This window comes from Mastigoproctus giganteus, chromosome 4 (genome assembly GCF_048544385.1).
Source record: "Mastigoproctus giganteus isolate SK-2022 chromosome 4, ASM4854438v1, whole genome shotgun sequence".
Classification (NCBI taxonomy): Eukaryota; Metazoa; Arthropoda; class Arachnida; order Uropygi; family Thelyphonidae; genus Mastigoproctus; species Mastigoproctus giganteus.
Genome location: NC_143578.1, coordinates 183,903,411 through 183,926,751, shown reverse-complemented (window position 1 = coordinate 183,926,751; position 23,341 = coordinate 183,903,411). Strand labels below are relative to the sequence as shown.

At 35.7% G+C, this 23,341-nt stretch overlaps 1 protein-coding gene across 1 annotated transcript in view; it reads right to left on the bottom strand.

The window, feature by feature from the left end:
- LOC150087240 (myb-related protein B-like) overlaps positions 1-23,341 on the bottom strand; it is a 279,695-nt gene that overhangs the window by 31,655 nt on the left and 224,699 nt on the right. Inside the window, exons 12-14 of the mRNA XM_090371905.1 lie at positions 22,121-22,248; positions 21,697-21,814; positions 16,041-16,187 (exon numbers count right to left, since the gene is read on the bottom strand). Of these exons, the coding sequence (XP_090228031.1) occupies positions 16,041-16,187; positions 21,697-21,814; positions 22,121-22,248 (393 nt within the window). The remainder of the gene's footprint in view (positions 1-16,040; positions 16,188-21,696; positions 21,815-22,120; positions 22,249-23,341) is intronic.

Here is a 23,341-nt window from a genome sequence, read left to right as displayed (position 1 = left end):
CAACAACTAAATGTTTATATTGTAAATAATTAACTATATAGTATCGGCGTAAATACACCATAGTTAACCCATAAACTTGAACTATGTATGTAGCGTAGAGGGCATCATTTTAATTGTATCTCATATTGTGGTTGCCTTCGCAACGAGATAGCTGCTATTGCATTACTTCAAATAAATAATGCTTCTCTAGTAGAGAAGACTACTGTTATTTATTTTCAGCGGTACCACCACCCAGACGATCATTTCGAAGCTATTGGGCTTCACCATCAGTGGGCAGGCAGGTACCAGGTAATACAACAAGCCATCACAGTTGCAAAGTTAAATCCACAATATGAGAGATGCCAAAAGGGTGTGGTGGTAATGTATTTTGAAAACGAAATGCACAGGGCACAATCCTTATGGGTTTTGATAATTAACTATATAGTATCGGTGTAAATACACCATAGTTAACCCATAAACTTGAACTAAGCATTTATTGTATGCTTATGGTATCTAATCCACGAGCTGGTATGCTCGTGGATTAGATTTAGATTTCCCTGGTTTATGAAGCATTTTTAATAAAGTCACCTTCCACTGTCAGGGTTTTCCCCGACGGTTTACCCCTTCTAGTAAACACTTGTTTATAAAATTCAATAAAATTTGAGGAAAATATTCGAAAAACTTTACCAAAACGATATTTTCCAACAAGTCCAACCCTGGAAATTTTTTAGCATTTAATTTTGCAATATCCAATCCTAGATCAACAAGCAAGTGTGAAAGGCACTATATCAGTGTTGGGTCCATTATTGTTTTCTGTATTTATAAATGATATTGATGATGGTATATCAAGCTTAATGTCCAAGTTTGCAGACGACACAAAGGTTAGCAGGGTTGTCAAGGACACTACTGACACTATGCTGCTGCAACAGGATCGGGAAAGGTTGAGCAGATGGGCTGAGAGGTGGCAAATGAAGTTTAACATTGACAAATGTAAAGTATTACACATTTGTAATACAGATGGGAAACACATGGGAAAAGTATTACACATGGGAAACAGCAACCCCAGAGCAACGTATCAACTCTGTGGTACTACACTGACAGTGGTAGAGAATGAAAGGGACTTGGGGGTGGTTGTGCAGGCGGATATGAAGTTCTCTGAGCAGTGCAGACGGGCTGCAAGAGTAGCTCATGGAGTATTGTCAATGATATACAGGAATTTTTCCAGCAGGGATAAGGAGGTGATTATTCCCTTGTATAAGGCAATGGTCAGGCCACACCTAGAGTACTGTATACGGGTCTGGAGGCCTCATTTCAAGAAGGATGTAGAGCTGCTGGAACGAGTACAGAGAAGAGCAACAAGATTAGTGAATGGAACAAAGGGGTGCTCTTACGAACAAAGGCTTAAGTTTTGCAAATTAGAGTGTCGAGACTAGGCACCAGCGAGGTGATCTGATAGAGGTGTATAAAGCCTTGAATGGGTTGAGCATGCTCAATGCTGATGGGATTCTTCCTCTAGCTCAGAATAATCACCTGAGAGGGCATAAATTCAAATTGAGGAAAGACAGATGTAGGATAGACGTGTGGCAATTTGCCTTTAGCCAGCAGGTGGTTGGTTGGTGGAACAGACTTCCATCCCTTGTAGTGGAGGTTGATAGCCTAAATAAGTTTAAGGCTCAACTGGACAGGTATTTTGATCGAACAGAGGGGTGAAGTGGAAATGGGGTTTTTTTTTTTTTTTTTGGCTGATGCTGCATAAGCTTGCTTTTTTGCATCAAATGCCTGTGCTAATGCTAATATCCAACCACCCAACATATAAGGCATTTTCATGGCAGATTTGTTCTTGTTCAAAGGAGTAATTTTCAGGAGACTCCCTGAGAAAAGTTTAGACAAAAAAAAAAAAAAAAAAAAAAAAAATTTCATTTCCATCTATGATAAGTTTAAAAAGAAACAATGGTCTCAATCGTTGATGTCCAATCCTGTGTTTCTCGTTTACCAACCATCATGGTGTTGTATATATCTCTGCATAACATTTTATTTTTTATTTCTAGATATCCTATTAACAAGACCCCACGGATCAGAATTACTGGTGTCACAAACAAAACTTTGCCAACAGGAATTCTTCGCTTCCGCAATTTCTTTGTGGAATCATTTACGCAAATCCTGGTATGCATTTTTGTAAATAATGACATCATCCCCAGATAGGTGTCTGTGTCGCTGAAACTGTTTTTAGTCTGTTGGACCTGAGATCTAAGATTAGAAAGGCCCGCATTCCCCGGGGAACTGTTGTGTGATTGATCTGCTTCCTTTTTGTAGAATATTCCATCGCCTGAAATAGGCAATTTTGAACTAAGTTTACATATTGTGGTGCCATAAAGGAATTAATTTGAGTGGCAATGCCTTGAGTGATAACTGTGTCCGGATATTCTTTAAATTTCTTCCAATTAATTCCATTTGGAGAAAACCACCTGAGATCATTCATTTGGAAATCAGTTTGTTGACTTTCACATCTAATTCCAAAAACTATGGCTCTGTGATCATTATTTAAAAGGTTAAGAGCCACATCCCAATCAGAGATATATTCATCCATTTTGCTTGTTGCTACTGTTACATCTATATTTGATTTACCATTCACAGTTGAGAAAGTGAGTGGCTTATTAGGTAGATTCTGTACATTTAGGTTATGAATTTGAGGTATTGCTCAAAACATCAAAGGCAGATATTGTTGGGATATCAGAGACGTGGTGTCACACAGATATAATGGATGCAGAATTGCAATTTGGGGAATACAACGTCTACAGAAAGGATAGACAGGATAGGAAGGGGGGAGGGGTTATGCTATTAGTTAAGAAACACATAAAAACCAAGGAAGTGAAGCCAGTTGACATTGCTGGACAGTGCAGTGTTGAGTCAGTTTGGTGTGACATAAGCATTGGGAGATCAAAATTGAGAGTAGGAGTGTGCTATAGGCCTAATGACTCTGATGAGTATAATAAGGAACTGTACAGGGAGATAGAGTGGGCCAGTAAATCAGAGAGTCTTATAATGGGAGATTTTAATTTCCCAGATATTGACTGGAATTTGGAGGCTGGTTACTCACACACTAGCAGGGCTTTTGTGGATTTATTGGATGATTGTTTTCTACATCAGCATGTTAGGGAGGCAACTAGAGGGAGTAATACTCTTGATTTGATTATCAGCAGTGATTCTTCATGCATTAAGAATCTGCAGATAAATGAACCACTAGGTGGCAGTGATCACAGTGTGCTGAAGTGGGATTTACTGAAAGAGGTAACTACCATTAGGGGTAAAGGGAAGGGTTATTGCTTCCGTAAAGGCGACTACGATGGACTGAGACAGTATTTAAATTCTATAGAGTGGGACCAACTGATGATGTTACCAACAGCAAATTCAAAATGGGAAGCATTCAAAGAACTTGGAAGCTACTAGGCTTTACATACCAACTAAGAAATATTGTTCAAGGTTTAGGCCAAAATGGATGTCAGATGAACTAATGAGGCATATGGCAGAGAAGAAAAATGCATGGGATACTTACAAATTAACACATGACACAGAAGCCTATGATAGATACAAGTTGATATGCAACCAAGTTACAAAGGAGGTTAGACAGGCGAAGGCAGATTACGAGAAATCCTTGGCAAGGGATGCAAAGAAAAACAGCAAAGAGTTCTTTACTTATGTAAACTCTAGAAGGAAGGGGATGAATCAGATTGGTCCACTTGATATTGATGGGTCAACTGTTGATGATCCTGCTCAGGTAGCTAACAAACTAAATGAATATTTTGCATCGACATTCACACATGAGGAGTTATTCAGCAAGGGGAATGCCAGAGGTGTATTCAACTCTAGCAGTAAGCTACAGAATCTTGAAATAACTGGGAGTAAAGTGGAGGAGAAACTGTTGAAGATAAACACAAGAAAGGCACCCGGGGTGGATGGGATCTATCCAGTTATATTAAAGGAGGCAGCAAAGGAAGTAAGCAAACCCTTAGCCATAATTATGAGCTTCCTTGGACTCAGGGGAGGTACCCATAGACTGGTAATGTGCAAATGTGACCCCAATTCACAAAGGAGGATCAAAGGCTGACACAAGTAATTATAGACCTGTCAGCTTAACTTCTGTTCCAGGAAAATTAATGGAGGCACTGGTTAAAGAAGCACTGCAGGATCATTTAGACAAGACTTCAGTTATAGCTCAGACACAGCATGGTTTTGTTAAGGGGAAGTCTTGCCTGACCAACTTGATTGGATACTATGATGCAGTCACAAAAGAACTGGATGCAGGGAATAACTTTGATATTATATACTTGGATCTTAGAAAGGCTTTTGATACTGTTGCACATGGAAGACTGCTACACAAATTGGAGCAGTGTGACATTGGAGGCAAATTGCTGCTATGGATAAAGGGGTGGTTGAGGGGGAGAAGACAGAGAGTGGTAATCAATGGACACTGCTCATCGTGGACTAATGTTATTAGTGGAGTCCCTCAGGGCTCAGTGTTGGGTCCATTATTGTTTTCTGTATTTATAAATGATATTGATGATGGTATATCAAGCTTAATGTCCAAGTTTGCAGATGATACAAAGGTTGGCAGGGTTGTCAAGGACACTACTGACACAATGCTGCTGCAACAGGATCTGGAAAGGTTGAGCAGATGGGCTGAGAGGTGGCAAATGAAGTTTAACATTGACAAATGTAAAGTACTACACATGGGAAACAGCAACCCCAGAGCAACGTATCAACTCTGTGGTACTACACTGACAGTGGTAGAGAATGAAAGGGACTTGGGGGTGATTGTGCAGGCAGATATGAAGTTCTCTGAGCAGTGCAGACGGGCTGCAAGAGTAGCTCATGGAGTATTGTCAATGATATACAGGAATTTTTCCAGCAGGGATAAGGAGGTGATTATTCCATTGTATAAGGCAATGGTCAGGCCACACCTAGAGTACTGTATACAGGTCTGGAGGCCTCATTTCAAGAAGGATATAGAGCTGCTGGAACGAGTACAGAGAAGGGCAACAAGATTAGTGAATGGAACAAAGGGGTGCTCTTACGAAGAAAGGCTTAAGTTTTGCAAATTACAGTGTCTGGAGACTAGGCACCAGCGAGGTGATCTGACAGAGGTGTATAAAGCCTTGAATGGTTTAAGCATGCTCAATGCTGATGGGATTCTTCCTCTAGCTCAGAAAAATCACCTGAGAGGGCATAAATTCAAATTGAGGAAAGACAGATGTAGGATAGACGTGCGGAAATTTGCCTTTAGCCAGCGGGTGGTTGGTTGGTGGAACAGACTGCCATCCCTTGTGGTGGAGGTTGATAGCCTAAATAAGTTTAAGGCTCAGCTGGACAGGTATTTTGAACGAACAGAGGGGTGAAGTGGAAGTGGGTTTTTTTTTTTTTTTTTTTGGCTGATGCTGCATAAGCTTGCTTTCTTGCATCAAATGCCTCTGCTAATGCTAATGCTAATGTTATATGAAAGGATTGAATCTTCAAGTAGAGAACCTCTGGAATCGGCATATCCACTGTGCCGTAAAAATTACTTTGTCTAAAATCTACCGAGATAATTAAATTTCTGTTTCCAAATTTTGAACAAATCCTGTCTAAATAGTGTAAAGCCTGTTGAATATCCTCAGAGGGAGGACAATAAATGGAAACCAAGTAGAAGATAATGAACCGAGCTGAAATCAACAGACAGGTAACAATGTCATTGCATTCTCTAGTTATAATCGCCAATTCTTTGTTTAATATAACTATGACTGATTTTGGGGGCTTATCCTGAGAATGGATTATCCTAACGGTAGTGGGAAAACCAATAATTTTAAAAACTCCACCCTCAACCTGGGAGGAATAATACAGTTCTTGTATGCATTATTAGGTCAAATTTTAGTTCCTCAGCCACAAGAGGTTTGGGATGTTGCTAGCTGTCCAGTCCTTCGGTAGCCACCAACACCCCAAAATGGGGAAATTGTCAACAGGGTGCATAAATTAGTTATGGAAGACAATAAAATGAATATTGAACAGATAGCCAAATCAAGTAAAGATTAGCCCTGGGCCAGTACATACCATCCTTGGAACCCACTGGTAAAACACCTTTGTCAGTTATGCATGACAAAGGTGTTTTACCAGTGGGTTCCAAGGATACTGAGTGACAGTTACAAAAAGGCAGGAGTGAACATTGTCAGGTTTCTTTTGAAGCATACAACTCTGAATGAAGAAGTATTTTTTGCCTGAATTTTTACTGCTGATGAATAATGGGTTCACTACAGTGATCCAGAATCTAAAGTTGCCACCATGCAGTGGAAACACGTTGGGTCACCCACTTCAAAAAAATTCAAAGTGCAAGCCTCAGCTGGGAAGATTCTATTGAGAGTCTTCTGGGATTGTTTGGGAGTACTGTTCAGTGATTTCCTTGAAAAGGGTAAAACTGTGATGGGGAGGTATTATGTCTATTAACTAAATTATGAAAATTTCTCAATTCACAGATGTGAATTGACAGGAACAACAGTGGCCAAACTGGGGTTTGAGTCTTTGTCGCATCCATGATATGGGCCCATCTGACCTTCACTTGTTTGGAAAATTTTAACAGCATCTTCTGGAATGCATTTTGTGGATGACAAACATCTAAAACAGGTGGTGACTAAGTGGTTTGATGAGCAAAATACAGACTTCTACAAGAAGAGAGGATTTTCAAGTTGAAACACAGATGAGAAAAAATGCATACCTGTGGGTGTTGATTACATAGAGGTCTTAAGATGCTATCCGAATTTCACAAGTTTGGGATTACAAGAACTATATGTCTTACAAAACTTTTTCAACGTTCCTTGTATTACAAAATTTTTTACTGCTTGTTCCTCTGGTGCATATTCATGGTGGACAGCACCCCCACAGTCAAAAAATGCTAGTGATTATAGTCTTTTCTGGGTGGGGGACACTGGATAACTGCTGTTTGGTTTGGGATCATACCTGTAAACCCAAGTTTCATTTCCATCTATGATAAGTTTTAAAAAAAAAGTCTCATCATTACACACGTTCAAAAGTGACCTGCTGGTGGTGTTCATTTCGCTGTTAACAGCTTCAACACAAACTCTGTGGAAATGCACCCGAGGTTCAAAGTTTTTGTTAAAATAGAATAACTCGTTCTGGTGGAGATATTAATTTCTTCAGTGATTTCACTACCAATTAATCTTCAGTCTGTGCTCGAGACACTATTTCATTGTCTCGAGTGTTAAAGTTAAGCGCCATCCAGACTGCATATCACTTCTGACAAACTTCCTATTCTCTTTGAAATGACAGTGCCAGTTGAAAACCTGATTATACAGTCTGCTGAAGAGTCTACATAAGCTATTTTAGGGAGATCAAATGTTTCACTTGCAGTTTTTCCAATTTTAAAACAAAATTAACACAAAAACACACATGCATGCATTGTTCCAGTGCATTTTGACATCTTTAAATACAATGATATGAAAATTTGTTATTGTATTGGCTGACAATAGCAGATTGTCACAGGTGAGTGAACAGCTCAATTAATGGAGGTAAGGATGAGATAGGTCTAAACACATTGTTTGGTTGCACTGCACTCTGTTGTCTCATCCTTGAACAGGCATAATCCAGATGCTTTTTGAATAGACATTGTATAAATTGAACTAAGCTTTAGCTTCACACTCACCCTTCCATTTATGTTTCCAGCAGTTCATTATAATTTTTATGGTTCCTTTCGTGTAACAAAAGGTAAGAGGATAAACAGCAAATGATTTCTTTTTTCTTTTCTAATTATTATTAGTTAGCAAATTTATTGAAGGTTTGTAAAATATGCACTGTCCGAAGTACTTATTTCCCTTCACCCTTGCTGTTTATAAAAATCGACAGTAGTTTCATGGTGTTTTCCAAAGTAATATGAAGTAATTACATTCTGCTGTCTCTTGGTGGGGGGATGCCATAATCTGATTTTCTTACACTAAAATGACATAATTGACAGATCTCAAGAATTCCATTTAGTATTCCTGAATAAAATCAATATCAGGAGAAAATACTTGACAAAGTAAGACTGCATAATGCAACCTTTTACAATGCTATATCATTTTTTAAATTTTATCTATTTCTACTGGAAAATTAATACTTAAAATTTATGCATACTTTATTGATGTAACAGGCTGATTTGACAGTTTTTTTTTTTTTTTTTTTTTACTGTCTTTTGATTATCAGTATTTCTATAACTCATCATTAGCCTGGATAACTAGGAATATATATGTTATATATACAGTGTATTGGGTAGGGTTGCTGACCTATCAAGTGTAATTACAATGGAAAAAATTGAGAATGCCTGCAAGGTAAAAGCAGATTACCTGTAATTAAATAAAATTAAGATTAACATAAAAATAATAATGACAACAAAAATAGTATCTAATGCAGGTACCATTTTTGTTAGTACCTAGGACTTTTAACTACTTCATCAGAGGGTCGGCAGCCAAAACCGTAGGAGCCACCATAATAAGCAGGGTCTCTGTTTCTGTTATGATGTATATGTTTCGTACGTATACATCATAGCCGACCCAACAATAATGCCAATTAAATCCTGTAAAAGGAAAACTGAATGAGAGTTTGAATTAAAAAATGAAGGACAGTATGAAGTTTAAACAAAGTAAACTTAAGATAAAGGAAAAAAGTTGGGTTTTTGAAAACTTACTGTATGCTTAGACTGGAATCGGTGAAATTAGCTGAGTGAATGTGGATACAGAGCAACATCGGAGACCAAAGATGAAAGCCGATAGTTCTCTCTGTGCAGTATATTTATATCTGTTGAAGTAACCCTGAGTGAGGGGGGAAAGAATGCGTGAATTGGTCAAAGTGAACCGTACCCACGTGACAGGGAATTAAGCACTTAAACAAATGAGGCAAAGTGCCAGCAAAGGGAAAATCAATGACTAACAAGGTAGTGTCGAAATGACACTAAACTTTGCTCAAGAAAAAAAAAAAAAAAAAAAAAGAAGCAATAACAGCGGAATAGCATTTTGATATTGCTTTTGGCCAGCCTAATCGTGCTCGAGAAATAAGTTGTAATTATGAAGAATAGAGAAAGTAATTGGAAGAAGGGGAATATAGTTGTGCTCGGGCTGTCCTGGGTTGCAAAACCTGTGCCAAAAATGTTGTTATTGCAACAACATGCAATAACAAGTCTCTTTTCTGAAAATATCAAACTACTCCATAATAAATTGCTATGCAATAATTTCCCTGCAGTTTTCCTCTACCATCATTTCAAGAAAGCAATAAATATCATAAAATTCAAAAAACTAATATACAACAACTTTGATATAAACAACACATTTGCTGTTTAATTTACTTTCAGGCCTGTACAAAATGTATAGTTATATACTCCCTAGCCTCTGTTGTGTCTCACGGTGTAGAAAAGCTTCTGCCCACAGATTGGCTACCTATGGGGTTATTGTGTTTTGCTATGTCCTGCTTGCTGTTTTACCGATGTTATTATTTTTATTTCAATTTTTCTTTCTTTTTTACATTTCTTCAATAACAATACCAATACTGACTTACACATGAGGCATTTGTCCAGTCACCTGTCCGGGGACCAACTTTGGTATGGGTTTCGCAACCACGGACATCCCGAGCACAACTCAGAGTATTTCTCTGCTATCACTCCTTTCTTCTTCTTAAGCAAAATTTAGTGTCTTTTCTACTACCTTGTTAGTCATTGATTCTCCCTTTGCTGGCACTTTGCTTCATTTGTTTAATTGCTTACCTCCCTGTTACATGGCTAAGATTTACTTTGACCAATTCACACCTTCTTTCCCCCTCCCTCACTCGGGGGTTACTTCGACTGATATAAATATACTGTACAGAGAACTATCAGCTTTCATCTTTGGTCTCCAACGTTGTTCTGTATCAACACACCCAGCTAATTTCACTGAGTCCGGTCTAAGCATACAGTAAGTTTTTCAAAAACCCGACTTTATTCCATTATCTTAAGTTTACTTTGTTTAAACTTCATGCTGGCGTTCATTTTTTAATTCAAACTCTGATTCAATTTTCCTTTTACAGGATTTAATTGGCATTATTTTAGCATTTTAACTTTATTTATTTATGTTTGAATTTTATTCCTTCCTTTTGGTCTCTGTTGGGTCGGCTATGATGTATACATACGAAACGTATACATCATTACAGAAAGAGAGACCCTGCTTATTACGGTGGCTCCTAAGGTTTTGGCTGCCGACCCTCTCATGAAGTAGTTAAAGTCCTAGGACCCACTGCATTAGGTAATTTAATACCTTTTCTTGCTTTCTTAGACGTTCAGTAATGTCATTATATCCTATTATTTTTATCATTTTATACATATATATATATATATATATATATATATATATATAATCATCTAAATTAGAATAAGGTATAAAATAAAAATAAAATAATGCCAGCAGTAGTACAGAAAGACCAGAGCGAAAAGACAAAATTAAACCTAATTTCAAATCAAACAGGGAGGGAAGAGAGGGGTAAAAAAGAGTAAAAATATTACAGCAGAAACTCTAAATTAATTTAGAAAATCTAAATGTACAAATAATAATTCTTTGAAATTTAAGAGCCAATTAAATAGAAATTTAACGGTGCCCCCTCTGACAGGCACCAGGTCCAAATTTATGTGAAATATCACCAAACAGAGATTTAAACCACTACAATAAAACAAAACAAAAATAGACTGACCATTATGCCCCATCTCGACAGAGGACCACAAGGCCAATAATGGTCAGGGAATCGCTGCATTTCGAATGCTAAACAAATCACCACAAAGGAGAATCTATCGTAAGATCAGTCCACAGATCGAACCGCCAATGCAGGGAACAGCGGTGGTCCTGATGCAGCGAAAATCAAAAATAGAACAGACATGACCACTCCAGTTAAATTTCTATTTAATTGGCTCTTAAATTTCAATGAATTATTATTCGTACATTTAGATTTTCTAAATTAATTTAGAGTTTCTACTCTTTTTACCCCTCTCTTCCCTCCCTCCCTGTTTGATTTGAAATTAGGTTTAATTTTGTCTTTTCGCTCTGGTCTTGCCGTACTGCTGGCATTATTTTATTTTTATTTTATACCTTATTCTAATTTAGATGATTATATTTCAAGCATCATGTAGAGGAATATGCTTTTTTGCTGCCCCTTATGTATGCTGTACTCTCCTTATTTTTATTATGAAATATTCATTTTTCCGACTATTTCAACATTATTTAAATATATATATATAAATATATATATATACACACACATCTAATTGCATCTAATATTGGAGTTTAAAAACTTTTTTTTTTCTCTCTCTCATCATCATCGTTGGCTATATGTTTACATTTTATTTACAATTTATAAATACTTTGAAACAACATTTACCATGTTCATGAAAATGTAACTAATAAATTACACATTCACTGACAAGAACTGCCATGTTTTATGAATTTTGAAGATCAGTACGCGAATACTAAAATAGTTATTTTAAATAGCTATTTTGCACAATCTCGTAGTCAACTTCATATTGTTGAAGCAAGGAGATTATAGTATGGTATGCATTTGTGAGTAAAGTCCTAAATAAGTCAGTATGACTTCTGACTGATGACTTAATTTCTAATTAAAAACATATGACAGTGAAGAAAATGATTATGACTCCTCAGGACTGGACTGATTCTTCAGACAGCAATATAGTGCAGCAAGAAGCTGTCAGTTAAACTGGTGCAATGTTTTCTTTAAAAGTACAGAAATTTCCTCAGCATGGACAAGCATCTAGGTCAAATATAATACAAGATGCTCCCGCCTCAACCAGATATGCAATTTGTAGAGTAAAAGATACAAATCAGCACTTTATATATCAATCCTACAGATGAGTTACTTAAAAAGAAGCTCTTGCTATTTTTTATATTAGATTAGTACGACCCGTTAACTAGCAGTCATTGGATTACAATTAATGCAGTATATAAATCCTACACAAAAAAATATTTGGAAAACAAGTAGAACTGATGGTAGCATGTGTACTATGATAACTGGGAAGAATTGGATAGTGTTACTGTTGTGATTAGCTAGTGTTTACAGATATGGAGAATCTATTAGAAGTTGGTTGGATGTAGAAATCGACAGACATAACTTCTGTGCAACAATGTTGCTGAACCTTTTTTCGTATATCATGCATATTATGTTTTGATAACAGATGACAAATTAGCCCCCCCATAAGAGAATTTTGGCAAAAATGGGCAAAAAATTGTATAATGAATACAAGGAAAAATGTGACAGTTGATGAGAAATCAGTTTGGTTTTACAGTATGTGCCCTTCCAAACAATATATTCCTAGAAAACCTGCAAAATATGGAAAAATGCTCTTTGTGCCAGTGTAAGTGCATAGGCTCTTAAAACTCAAGTGAATACAAAAAAGGTGCCAGATGAGGCATCGTGGGAGGGTAAAAAAAGCCATGGAATGCAGGGTGTGTGTGTGTGTGTGTGTGTGTGTGTTAATGAAACCCCCAAACACAAAAGGTATTAGAACATAATATAGAACTAAGTATTACGTTCTATTGAAGGCTGGGGAATAAATGGAGCCTGATAGATTGTTGCACATGTTTGGACTTCTTTGGAAGAGGTTGAAGGAATCTGAGATGCCAATTCAGAAGACCAATACTCATGAAGTAGCTACAAAAAAAAGACCATTTATGAAGACAGAGTGAAGAGATGGGTAAGTAATTAACCTGACTTCCCTCTTTTGAATGGAGTCTAAGAGAAGCTTTGGGGTGCCACCCCAGATGCAGGAACAATATTCTGTGGTATGGCAGATTTGAGATTTGTACAGAGTGATAATCTTGTAGAATCTTCAAATAAAATTAAAAACATTTTATTTGAAACTACAATTTCAAAAAACAGTCAGCAAACATAAGACGGGAGGTTGTTTAGAAGAGCTTTATGCCAAACACAATCAAAAGCCTTAGAAACATCAACAGCTAATGCCTGAGATTGGCCAAACTTTTCTACAGATGGGTAAAAGTATGATCACCAATGAATCAACACTGATGGAATTCATATTGGCAATCGCTGATGAGATGGAAGGCTTTAAGATAATTTAGGAGTTGGCAGTTAATGGATGAGAGGGATTTGTCACCCTTTTTAGAAACTGAAAGGATATGAGCAAATTTCCAAGCAGAAGGAAAAACAAAAGTGGAATAAGAAAGTTTAAAAAGGTTACAAAGAACAGGAGAACAAGTGGAGAAATGCCATCAGGACCTCCAACTTTCTTGTCAAGATTCTTCAAAATTCGTCTAATATCCTTTTGACAGGAGGCATTGGGTAATGTATACCAGGAATGGTAGGAAGTGGTTTACCATTATCATCAATAGAGGAGTTAGAATAAAAGTAGGATGCTAATAAGTCAGCTTTATCTTTGGTTGAGGAGGCAATAACATTTATGTTTAATAAATGCCCTTACATGCTGAACTAAATAATACAGTGAAACCCTTTAAGACAACCACCTTCAGTTCCACATATATTTGGTCTTTTATAGAGGTGGTTGCCTTGTAGAAATATATAAAAAGTCAGATATATCACGACATAATGAAAATCTTAATAGGACATTAGAAATAAAAATCTTATTTTAAAAACATTTTATTTGAAACTACAAATAAATAAATAATTTTTTACATTAATTCTAAAAAAAAAGTTTTAAAATTAAACAAATTATCTGATTAAATTATTAGTAAAATTATACGAGGAGTTTACCTCAATATAGTATGTAGAACACTTCTGTATGATACTCTCCAGAAATTAAAACGAAAAACTTACATTAGAGTAACAAATAATTAAAACCCAATTTAACACAATTAAATTAAACTTTTCTGTAGCCGAGTGGGCAGGAGCAAGAGTGCAGTAGCATACGCTCTTTGAGTAGACTGGGGTTCAAGCCCCTGACTGCTGAATATGGTCGATCTGCCAGCCCGCACTGGACCAGCGTGGCAGATTATGGTCCATTTCCTTCCTTCAACATGAATTGTTGAGGAGGCTTCCATCCTGCAGTGGGTTGATAATGGCTGCACTTTTTTTTTTTTTTTTTCCTGGTCAGCTTCAGGAAAGAAAAATCGTTTTGCAATTTTTTTGTTAAAATTCTTTTAATTAATTTTCTTATTTTTAATTACGTTAAATTGATTTTTAATAGTTATTCTAATGCAAGTTTTTCGATTTTTTTTTCGTTTTAATTTCTGTTGAGTATCATATGGAAGTGTTTTTCGTACTATATTGAGGTAAACGCCTCTTATTATTTTACAAATATTGATATCAATGTAGAACGTATTGAGCATTACAGCTCTGGGTTCATACTATTTACTTTAATTATAAATAGAAAATATAAAATATATATTTTTATCTTTTAAATGATTGATGATTTTGCATGGATGATTTTCTTTTTGTTGAATTATTTCCTTTTCTAAAATAGTTTCCAAATCATTTAATAATTGTAACATTTTATTAATTATTACCTAAATTGTGAGATAAATTGTCTTAAAACAGTGTTTAAACTTTCTTCTGTTGGAATCTTAATTTCTTCAACATCTGATGCATTGTTTGTATTCATATTTTATCTCTGCTATCAGTGTTCCTGGGTAGAATCATAAAGTTCTTCCCAGAATTTTCTTCAAATTTTGTATCGATGTTTACATTTATCTGCTGTTCAAATTGAACAGTTTCTTTTTTGTACTTCTAATAAAATTGGTAAAACATCAACTTAACATATCATTTTCATTCACAGATGCACTTTTACCAAACAGAATCTAAAAAACAATGTAATTTCTGTTACAAAATTCATGTTGGTATCACAGTTAATTCCACATTTATTGAAACACTTTGTATAATATTTTCAATAACACTATTCCAGGCCAACGATTTACTTCATAAAGCATGATAAGAGGCCAGTTTAATCTACATTAAAAATGCCTCTGGGTTCATATTGTTGTTTTAAAGATAGAAAATACAAAATCTACTGTTCCATATCATTTTCATTCACAGATGCACTTTTACCAAACAGAATCTAAAAAAAAAACAATGTAATTTCTATTACAAAATTCAAAGTGTTTTCTTGTAGCATTGAACTGCTCACTGGCATTCCTCTAGAATGATCACCTTTAAACCAGGCGAGTGTTAACTCATTAATTTCTTGATATGGTTGACGTGTTTCTCGTTAAATATTTTTATTTGCATTCCAAATCCACTTTTCATTAACATCCTTTGTTTTCTACCACAGTTATACTTTTTTGCCAATGTCTTTGCGATAAACCCTTTGATGCATCTTCTATAACATTAACTTTGCTTTTCTCTGCTACCATTGCATCTGTATGCCAAGATGGATAAATCAGAAATGAACGAATGAAATACCTATTTGTTAGCAATATTTATACAGTTACTTCGGAAACTCCAGGTTCACAGAAACTTGTAAAAAACAGTGGCTATCGAACAACAGGATTAATGGTCTTGGTCAAGTAAGACAATGGTCGTCTTAGAAAATTACAGATTCCTAGAAACCTACGGAATACACCAACCACCAAACAACAGGATTAATGGTTGCAGTCGGGTCAGAGAGTGGTCACCTTAGGGAATACAGTTTTAATACACAGGACACTTATTTAAACTGTTCTAAGGAATACTATTTTTTTTGTAAAGGTGGTCTCACTGAGGAGGTGGTCACAATGGTAAGTCATATAGAGGTTTCACTCTATGTGACTTAACATTACTATATTTGTCATGACATTCAATATCAAAAAATGATAAGATTTCAATGTACTAACTCCTTATTTGCCAGAAAGTAGGAATGGTAGGAAGTGGTTTACAATGATCATCAATACAGGAGATAGAATAAAAGTAGGATGGTAGTAAGTCAGCTTTATCTTTATCTGAGGAGGCAATAACATTTTTATGTTTAAAAAGTGAACTTATGTACTGATCTAAATAATGTATGAATTAACATTTGTCATGACATTCAATATTCACTAATGAAAATTCAATATGATAAGATTCCAATGTACTACCTCCTTATTTGCTCTTCGAGATGTAGAAATAAAGCCACTATCATAAGTGAGATGGGTGTTTTGAGATGCTACACTGCCACATGTGGACTTTTTCACATTATGAATGGGGTTATTACTGCTTTCCAGTTCGCTTGCAGGAGTCTGTACCTGTTAACAGAAAAAATTAAATTAAATTAACAAAAATAAATAATAAAAGAAAACTATCAAGTAAATTTATATCATTTGCTTATGTGCAGAGCATAACCGTTTACATTTTGTAATTATGAGTATTTTTAGACGTTTTACTATAGTAAACTTTACATTGAACTTTTTTTGAAGAATGTCAGAAGCAACTACAATAGTAATAAAAGAGATAAATGGAGAGTAGAGCGAAAAAGATTGGTCAAGAAACTCTCTACCTTTTACAGATGTTTAATGTTCAGCTAGGCTATTAAGATTAGATATCCTGATCTTAACAGCCTCCAAAAACACACTGATCTAAATGTCACATCTGACCCTAAACGTTTATGGGCTATTGTTGTTATAAGTTCAGAAGAAGGTATTATCACCACTGTGCTATCATTGCTTCTGTATGTCCACACTGCAGGATGTTATTATTCACAGGACCAAATTTGTTTGTATTGCACAAGAGGTGGCCACGCTTATGCTGAATGTGTGTATATGAACACAGAATCAACTTTTGCAAATTGTTCGGCTGTAAATTGTTGTGATGAGAATTCTGTCCAGAGTATTGCGTGCTCATCATTTCGAAAGTCTCTGTAGTTCATCACGGGCAAGACAGATTGTGCTAGTCTCATCTGAAACGGGAATTAGGCTAAATATGGATGAAATGGATCTAAACTTTGTCTCTTCCATTTCCATCTTTTCTTTTACCCTTTCACTCTGTTTTTTCTTTCCTGTTTTTGCTTTTATATTAGGGTTTTTTTTTTTTTTTTTTTTACTTTGCATACTTTGCACTACTATAGTGTTTTTATGATCTATATGCAGAGTAGATGGGTACAAGATTACCTGTACTAGGAAGTAGATCCCTGGCCTGGCTCCACATGCCAGAGATGGAAACTAGCTTGTGGCAGCTTGCTTCGGTGAGCTAGGCTAAGTGGTCAGTCACTCAACACAACCTGACAATACACCATGGTACACCTACACCACTACACTGATTGGCCTTTATCTGTACGGTATCAACATACATTAAATGTGGAGTTGCCATAATTTGTTAAGGGCTGCACAAACCAATAAATAAATAAAAAACACCTTAAGATGCTTACTGCCTCAGATAGATTACTCAGTTTATTCAAGACCATCAGTATGTAAATTTAATGTACGAGGGTTGTTCAATAAAGAATGATCATAATTTTGATGTGTAAACATCTTTGGCAGCACCTACTAAATTTCAGACGGTAGTAAAATCAATATCATGATTTTTCCATGCGGAAATGATGTAATTTCCATTTCATAACAAATAAAAACGGAGATGAGAGAGGAGATTGCACACTGATCATGGGAGGTGATCTTGGATTTGCTCAGCTGGCATAAACCAGCAGGTGGCGGTAAAATGTTTATGATTCAGGGCATACCACTTAGTTGGCTTTGGGCTAAACATTGCCACCCATTGCAGAAACCTTTAGGTAACCAGAGAAATGAATATATTGCAAAATTTTAAGTAAAGTAAAGCAAAGAATCATGGGAAGTGATCTTGGATGTGCTCAGAGCTGGCATAAACCAGCTGGTTGTGGAGAAATGTTTATGATTCGGGGCATACTACTAGGTGGCTTTGGGCTAACCACTGCCACTCATGACAGAAACCTTTTTGGTAACAAGAAAAATGGATATCTCAAGGGCAGTGATCTTGGATATGCTCAGAGCTGGTTTATGCCAGCTCTGAGCACATCCAAGATCATTCCATTACATGCGCTTCAGCATTACCAGTTGAAGCGCATGTAATGTAGGCATTACAGTATTCGTTTGTATTACTGAAGTAGTTATATATTTTGATCAAAAGGCAAATCTTAAATGTTTTTCTGCAACCAGCTGGGCCGGTCAAGAATATTTGAATCGGTTTGTGATTAGTAGATAACAGACTCCAAATTACATGTATGAGTAGAGTCTTTTGCTTGTCATTGGTCATTCTCATTAAGTTGCAGAAGTCCTTGTTTGTCATCAAGTTTTTGCATTTCTTTGCAGTTGTGCTGAGTTGGTTGAGCGTGGCAAGCTTTAGATCCTCATTCACCTTGCTGTTTCGATGATTGTAAAAGTTTCGAAAGGGGTCTTCTTTTCCATTCGCATTACAAGGCTATGCAGGTCATTACCGCATGCTTCGTTAGGGTCACTGCCATCACCTTATATATTTCAATCGTTTTGCAACTGCCCAATTCTCATTCATACAATTTACAATCTAGTATGAACTCTTTGTTGTTGTTGTAGATCTTGACATAGTTCATCTCTGACAGCATCTCTGTTTCCTCATTGCAAAATGGAATGTGCAGCATTACTTTCTTGTGCTTGTACCCGTTGAGATCCTGAGCAAAGTCATAGTTTTGATAGCTTATTATGCATGGATACTGACGTTTCTTGCAGCTCTCATAGTGCTATACGTATAATTTGCAACAAAGCACGACAGAGTAACATTATCCAACATGATAGTATGATTGTAACAATACAAACACTTGTACTGTTGCAATCATAATATTTAACAAATGGCTACAATCAAATGAGTAATTAGGCTATTGGCCTAACCTCTTTCAAACGTTGATTCGGTAGAGTAAGCAGCGGGCATGTGTATCCTATTTATCACTAACCTTGATTCAGTAGAGTAAGTAGCAGGTGTGAGCAAAAATTACATCATTCATGATTTCAGTTCTAGCTGTTTGAAATTTAGTAGGTGTCGTCAAAGATGTTTACACATAACACATCTTTTGTGCATACAGTGTGCGCACGCAATTTTTTTTCCCCACAACATACCTTTATTAATCATCCATATTTTTATGGTCATTTTCAAAGTAGTTCCGATTTGATGAAATGCACTTACTCTAATGTTCAGCCATTCTTCAAAAACATAGTGGAAGTCATTTTTTCACATGCATTTGAGAATCGCTTCCTTTGCCTTTATAACTTGTTCTGACAAATAGAAACATTTTTCTCACAGCTCCTTCTTTAACCTTGGAAATATATATATATATATATATATATTGTAGGGTTTAAGGTCAGGACAGTAGAGGAACACACTTGACATTAATGCTGGCTAAGTACTCAATGACAGTATGAGCAATGTGAGCTCTCGCATTGTCGTGAGGCAGCATCCATGCACCTGCGTGCAGTTGTGGTCATTTGCAACGAGTGTGATCCTGCAAAGTGTGTAGCACAGTTCTGTATTAAGATCCCATAACAGACATATGACATGGTACAACGTGCTGGTAAACCATTCTTTGAATATCAAAAGAAGAAATTAGTATAATCTTTCCTGCTGAAGCCACAACCTTTGCTTTTTTCGGTGTTGGCAATGACACAGACTTTCAAACAGAGCTCTGTTGCTTACCCTCTGGGTTGAAATAATGAAGCCATGCAAACAAAATTTGGGAGCAACATACTGTTGATACGTCATGTTCATTTTTATGTAGGTGAAATTGGACAGGCATAAACTTGACAGGCCACCAAGGTCACGGCCATGCGCCCAAGTCAGCTGCACAGTTTCTATGTGATGCAGCTTGGTTTGGTCTTAAATTCTGCAACACAGCTAGAAATAGCAAGCAGTACAGTTGTTCATGATAAATTATGATCATTCTTTATTGAACAACTCTCATAAATTCTCCACTACTATATGCCAATGAGGTACAGGAAGCAGCTGCTCCCACTATAATCAAACCTTTGATTGCTACTGAATTGTGGCTTCTTAAGTTGACTTCAAACAAACTTCTACCCATCCCAGCACAGGTAATGTTATATAATATGCAGAGTTCTTGCTCTAAGAGAAGTGCAGTGTATTAATTATAGCCATATCAACAGTAGGACAGATTTCTGCTACTTCATTGTGGGCTTATAGATTCCATTCAAAAGAGGGCAGTTAGGTTAATTAATGACTCATCTCTAACAGAGTTGCACCACTCTCTGTCTCAGAGAGGTTCTGTTTCTGCTGCTTGCCTTTTCTATAGATACTTCCATGAGCACTTTTCTTCTGAATTGGCTTCTATAATTCCTGCTCTCTCCTCCAAAGTAGTCCAAACACGTGCCTCAACCTTCTACTGTCCAACTCTCAACTCAAAGAACTAACGTATCGTCTTCCCCTTTTATTCATTCAACTTCTGTTTCCTGGAACAACCTTCCTTCATACGTATTTCCTGAAAATTACAACCTACAGAAGTTCAAGTCTAATGTCAACAAATATCTTCTTTCATCTTCCAACCCATACACGGTACTAAGTACTGTAGGTTCTAATTTCTCTTGTGTTTGGGGTTTTCAAAAAAAAACAACAAAAAAAAAAAAAAAAACCACTCCTAACTCACCAAATCACTCTGAAGTAAAGAGTAATTTTCTTCAGTGATTTTAATGTCAAATTCCAGTTTGCAAAAATGCTGAGACTATTACTAATGACCTTACACAACTTGTTCATTTACCTACAAGAATATCATACAATTCACACAATCCTAACCAGACACATAATATCTTTTTCTTACAACTAACTTAAATATGAATGTTAGTTGTCCTCAAGGCACCTCAATTTGCAATCTGGTCTCTTCAATGGAGCCTCTACTGCATAATTGCACTCAGCCCACATTATTTAGCATGGTTTTGTTTGATGTTAATGCCACCGGGGTATATAAGAAAAAGGATTAGTGCGCACATCTCAAGAGTAAAGCTCGCTGTGTCAGTGAGTGAGTCTTCTTTTTTCCAACCACTAAACATTTTGCTTCTCTAAGTGGTATATGTTAAAATTTAAAAAGGAGGTGTAAAACAAGTGTATTACAAAATAAAGTCAAGTTAGTTCTCTTTAAAAAGGTGAAAATATTAGATATATTGCCATAGTTTAAAATCTAACTTTAGTATATTTCAATCAAATATTTAACAGTGATAAGAGACACACAGACAGCAGTCATTGATAAAATGCAGAAAAGTAATCAGTATATATGTTGAACAATTTAAAAATATATCCACAAAATTCCCATGGGATTCAACGGTCTTCAATAAGAAGTATGTCAGGTGACTGTGCCCAGTACCGAATCTGGCATAATTACTGATTTAATTCAATATTGTTGTTCTGTTGTTCGTGTATATATATCATAATGTCCAAGGCAATCAATGTGCAAAAGTGATCATTATAGATCTACAGTCAGCATATGGTATTCAAGAATCACACTATAATACCTTGAATATAAGATGATTTAATATGATCTACTGCAGAAATCTTTGCAGCATAAATACTACATTTGGGAAGGGGGTAACCATTAAATATTGCTTACACATCTGAAATGATGTGACCCCAAAATCGCCCAAACTCTCTCCAAAAAGGGGTGGGATCAATTGGCTCACAATCATTAACATCACAAAATTATGCATATCTGTTAACAGGTTACATGATATACAATTTTAGTGAACTGCAATAACAAATTAATTCTGCAGAGAATAACACTTTAATCCCAAAGCTAGCTTAATATAGTTCACATACCACAGATTTGGAGGTTTCACTGGTTTTGTCAACTCTTGTCAACACAGTCTTAAACGAGGTTGGAGTATGTAAGCAGTTTTCAAAGAATTCATTCTTTACTTGAGGTGTACACAACAAGCTATAATTTTAAAAAAAAATCATAATAAGAACTAATGTTTTAAAATTCACAAAGCAAAAACTGAATTTTATACAAGCTAATATTTTAAGTATGAATAGAAGACAAGAAGTTCTGAAATAATTTTTTATCCATTAATGAGAACTTTAATCCTAAAAATATTAATATAGTTAGTATAGTAATTTTCTCAACCATTCTATCACTCACATACATAGATTATAAAAATTTTAGTTTAATTATTCAAACTAGTTTGTAAATCAGTCAAGATTTTAACTGATTAATAAAAAGCAGATAGAAGTCTGTGATTACCTATCAGCACCCTGAGGTGTCCAAGATAAATTAGCATCATGTAAAGGCAAAACAGCAACAGATCTTTTGTTGATGGGTGTAGATGTGAGAGCAGCTTCAGTGAATCCTATAGATGAACTGTTCAAAAACTAGAAGTGTAAAAAGCAGAAAACTCTCTTTAAGCCTTCATTAGATGATTAGGTAACAATTCAATATTATATTAATTTAACTTAATTTCATTTCATTTCAATGCATTCAGCATTGTTCTGATTAAAATATTATATGCATACTTTAGTCTAAAGCAATCAAAATGACATTCCTAGTATAAATGAAAATACTAATAAAAAAAAAAAATTGAATACCACCATTTAAAATGCATACCTCACATTTACAATCACAAAGAAAATTCCACATTTCCATAATCATTCATTTGAGTATTCATTTTATACATAGCAATGAGTGAATGAAACTTGCTACTTAGTGCACTAATCTAAAACACTGTTGCAGTGGAGAAGTATATTGCTATTTATTTAAAGTGGATACTATTACCAATGCTGCTGTTTTGTTTTAGGAACGAAAAAAATTCAATCTTAAAAAAAAAAAAAAAAAAGCCTCCGATAGTAGGAAACAGCATAAAGGAAGACAACATAATGCAGCATTTATTTCTTCACTATAGCAGCACTTATTTAGAATAGTACAACTGAAGCAACTCATGTTAAGGTGCCTCCACAATATGAGATTGAAGTAATAAGTAGCAAACATAGCTCATTGCTGCAGCCCTAATTTACTCAAACTAATATATTCTAAACCAGGGTTTTTTTAAACTTTTTTTTGACATTGGAACCATAATATCTTTAAAAAATCTCAAACTGCAATTTTTAATGCCCCTTTCAGGAGTCTGAATGGTGAGCAACTAAGAACCACGAAGACCTGAACAAACTCAAAATGCTGAGGATGAGGCTACTGACTAGACGTTTTTCTGGGAGCCACTGTGGAATTTTATTTATTGATTTGAAATTATTGTTTTTCTCAACTTTTGATTTAAAATTAGTAGTGTAGTATTTATTTGTAATTCCCTAATTAAATTGGTGTCCTTTGTTCTTTACTTGGCCTTTGTAATTGCCTAAAAATGCAGAATTGACCTCTGCTGTCATTGTGTTGTATTGATAAGAATGTTTGAATTCTGCTGCCACTGTTTTAGTATTGATATAAGAGATACTTGGAGGTTTCTATGCAGCTTTG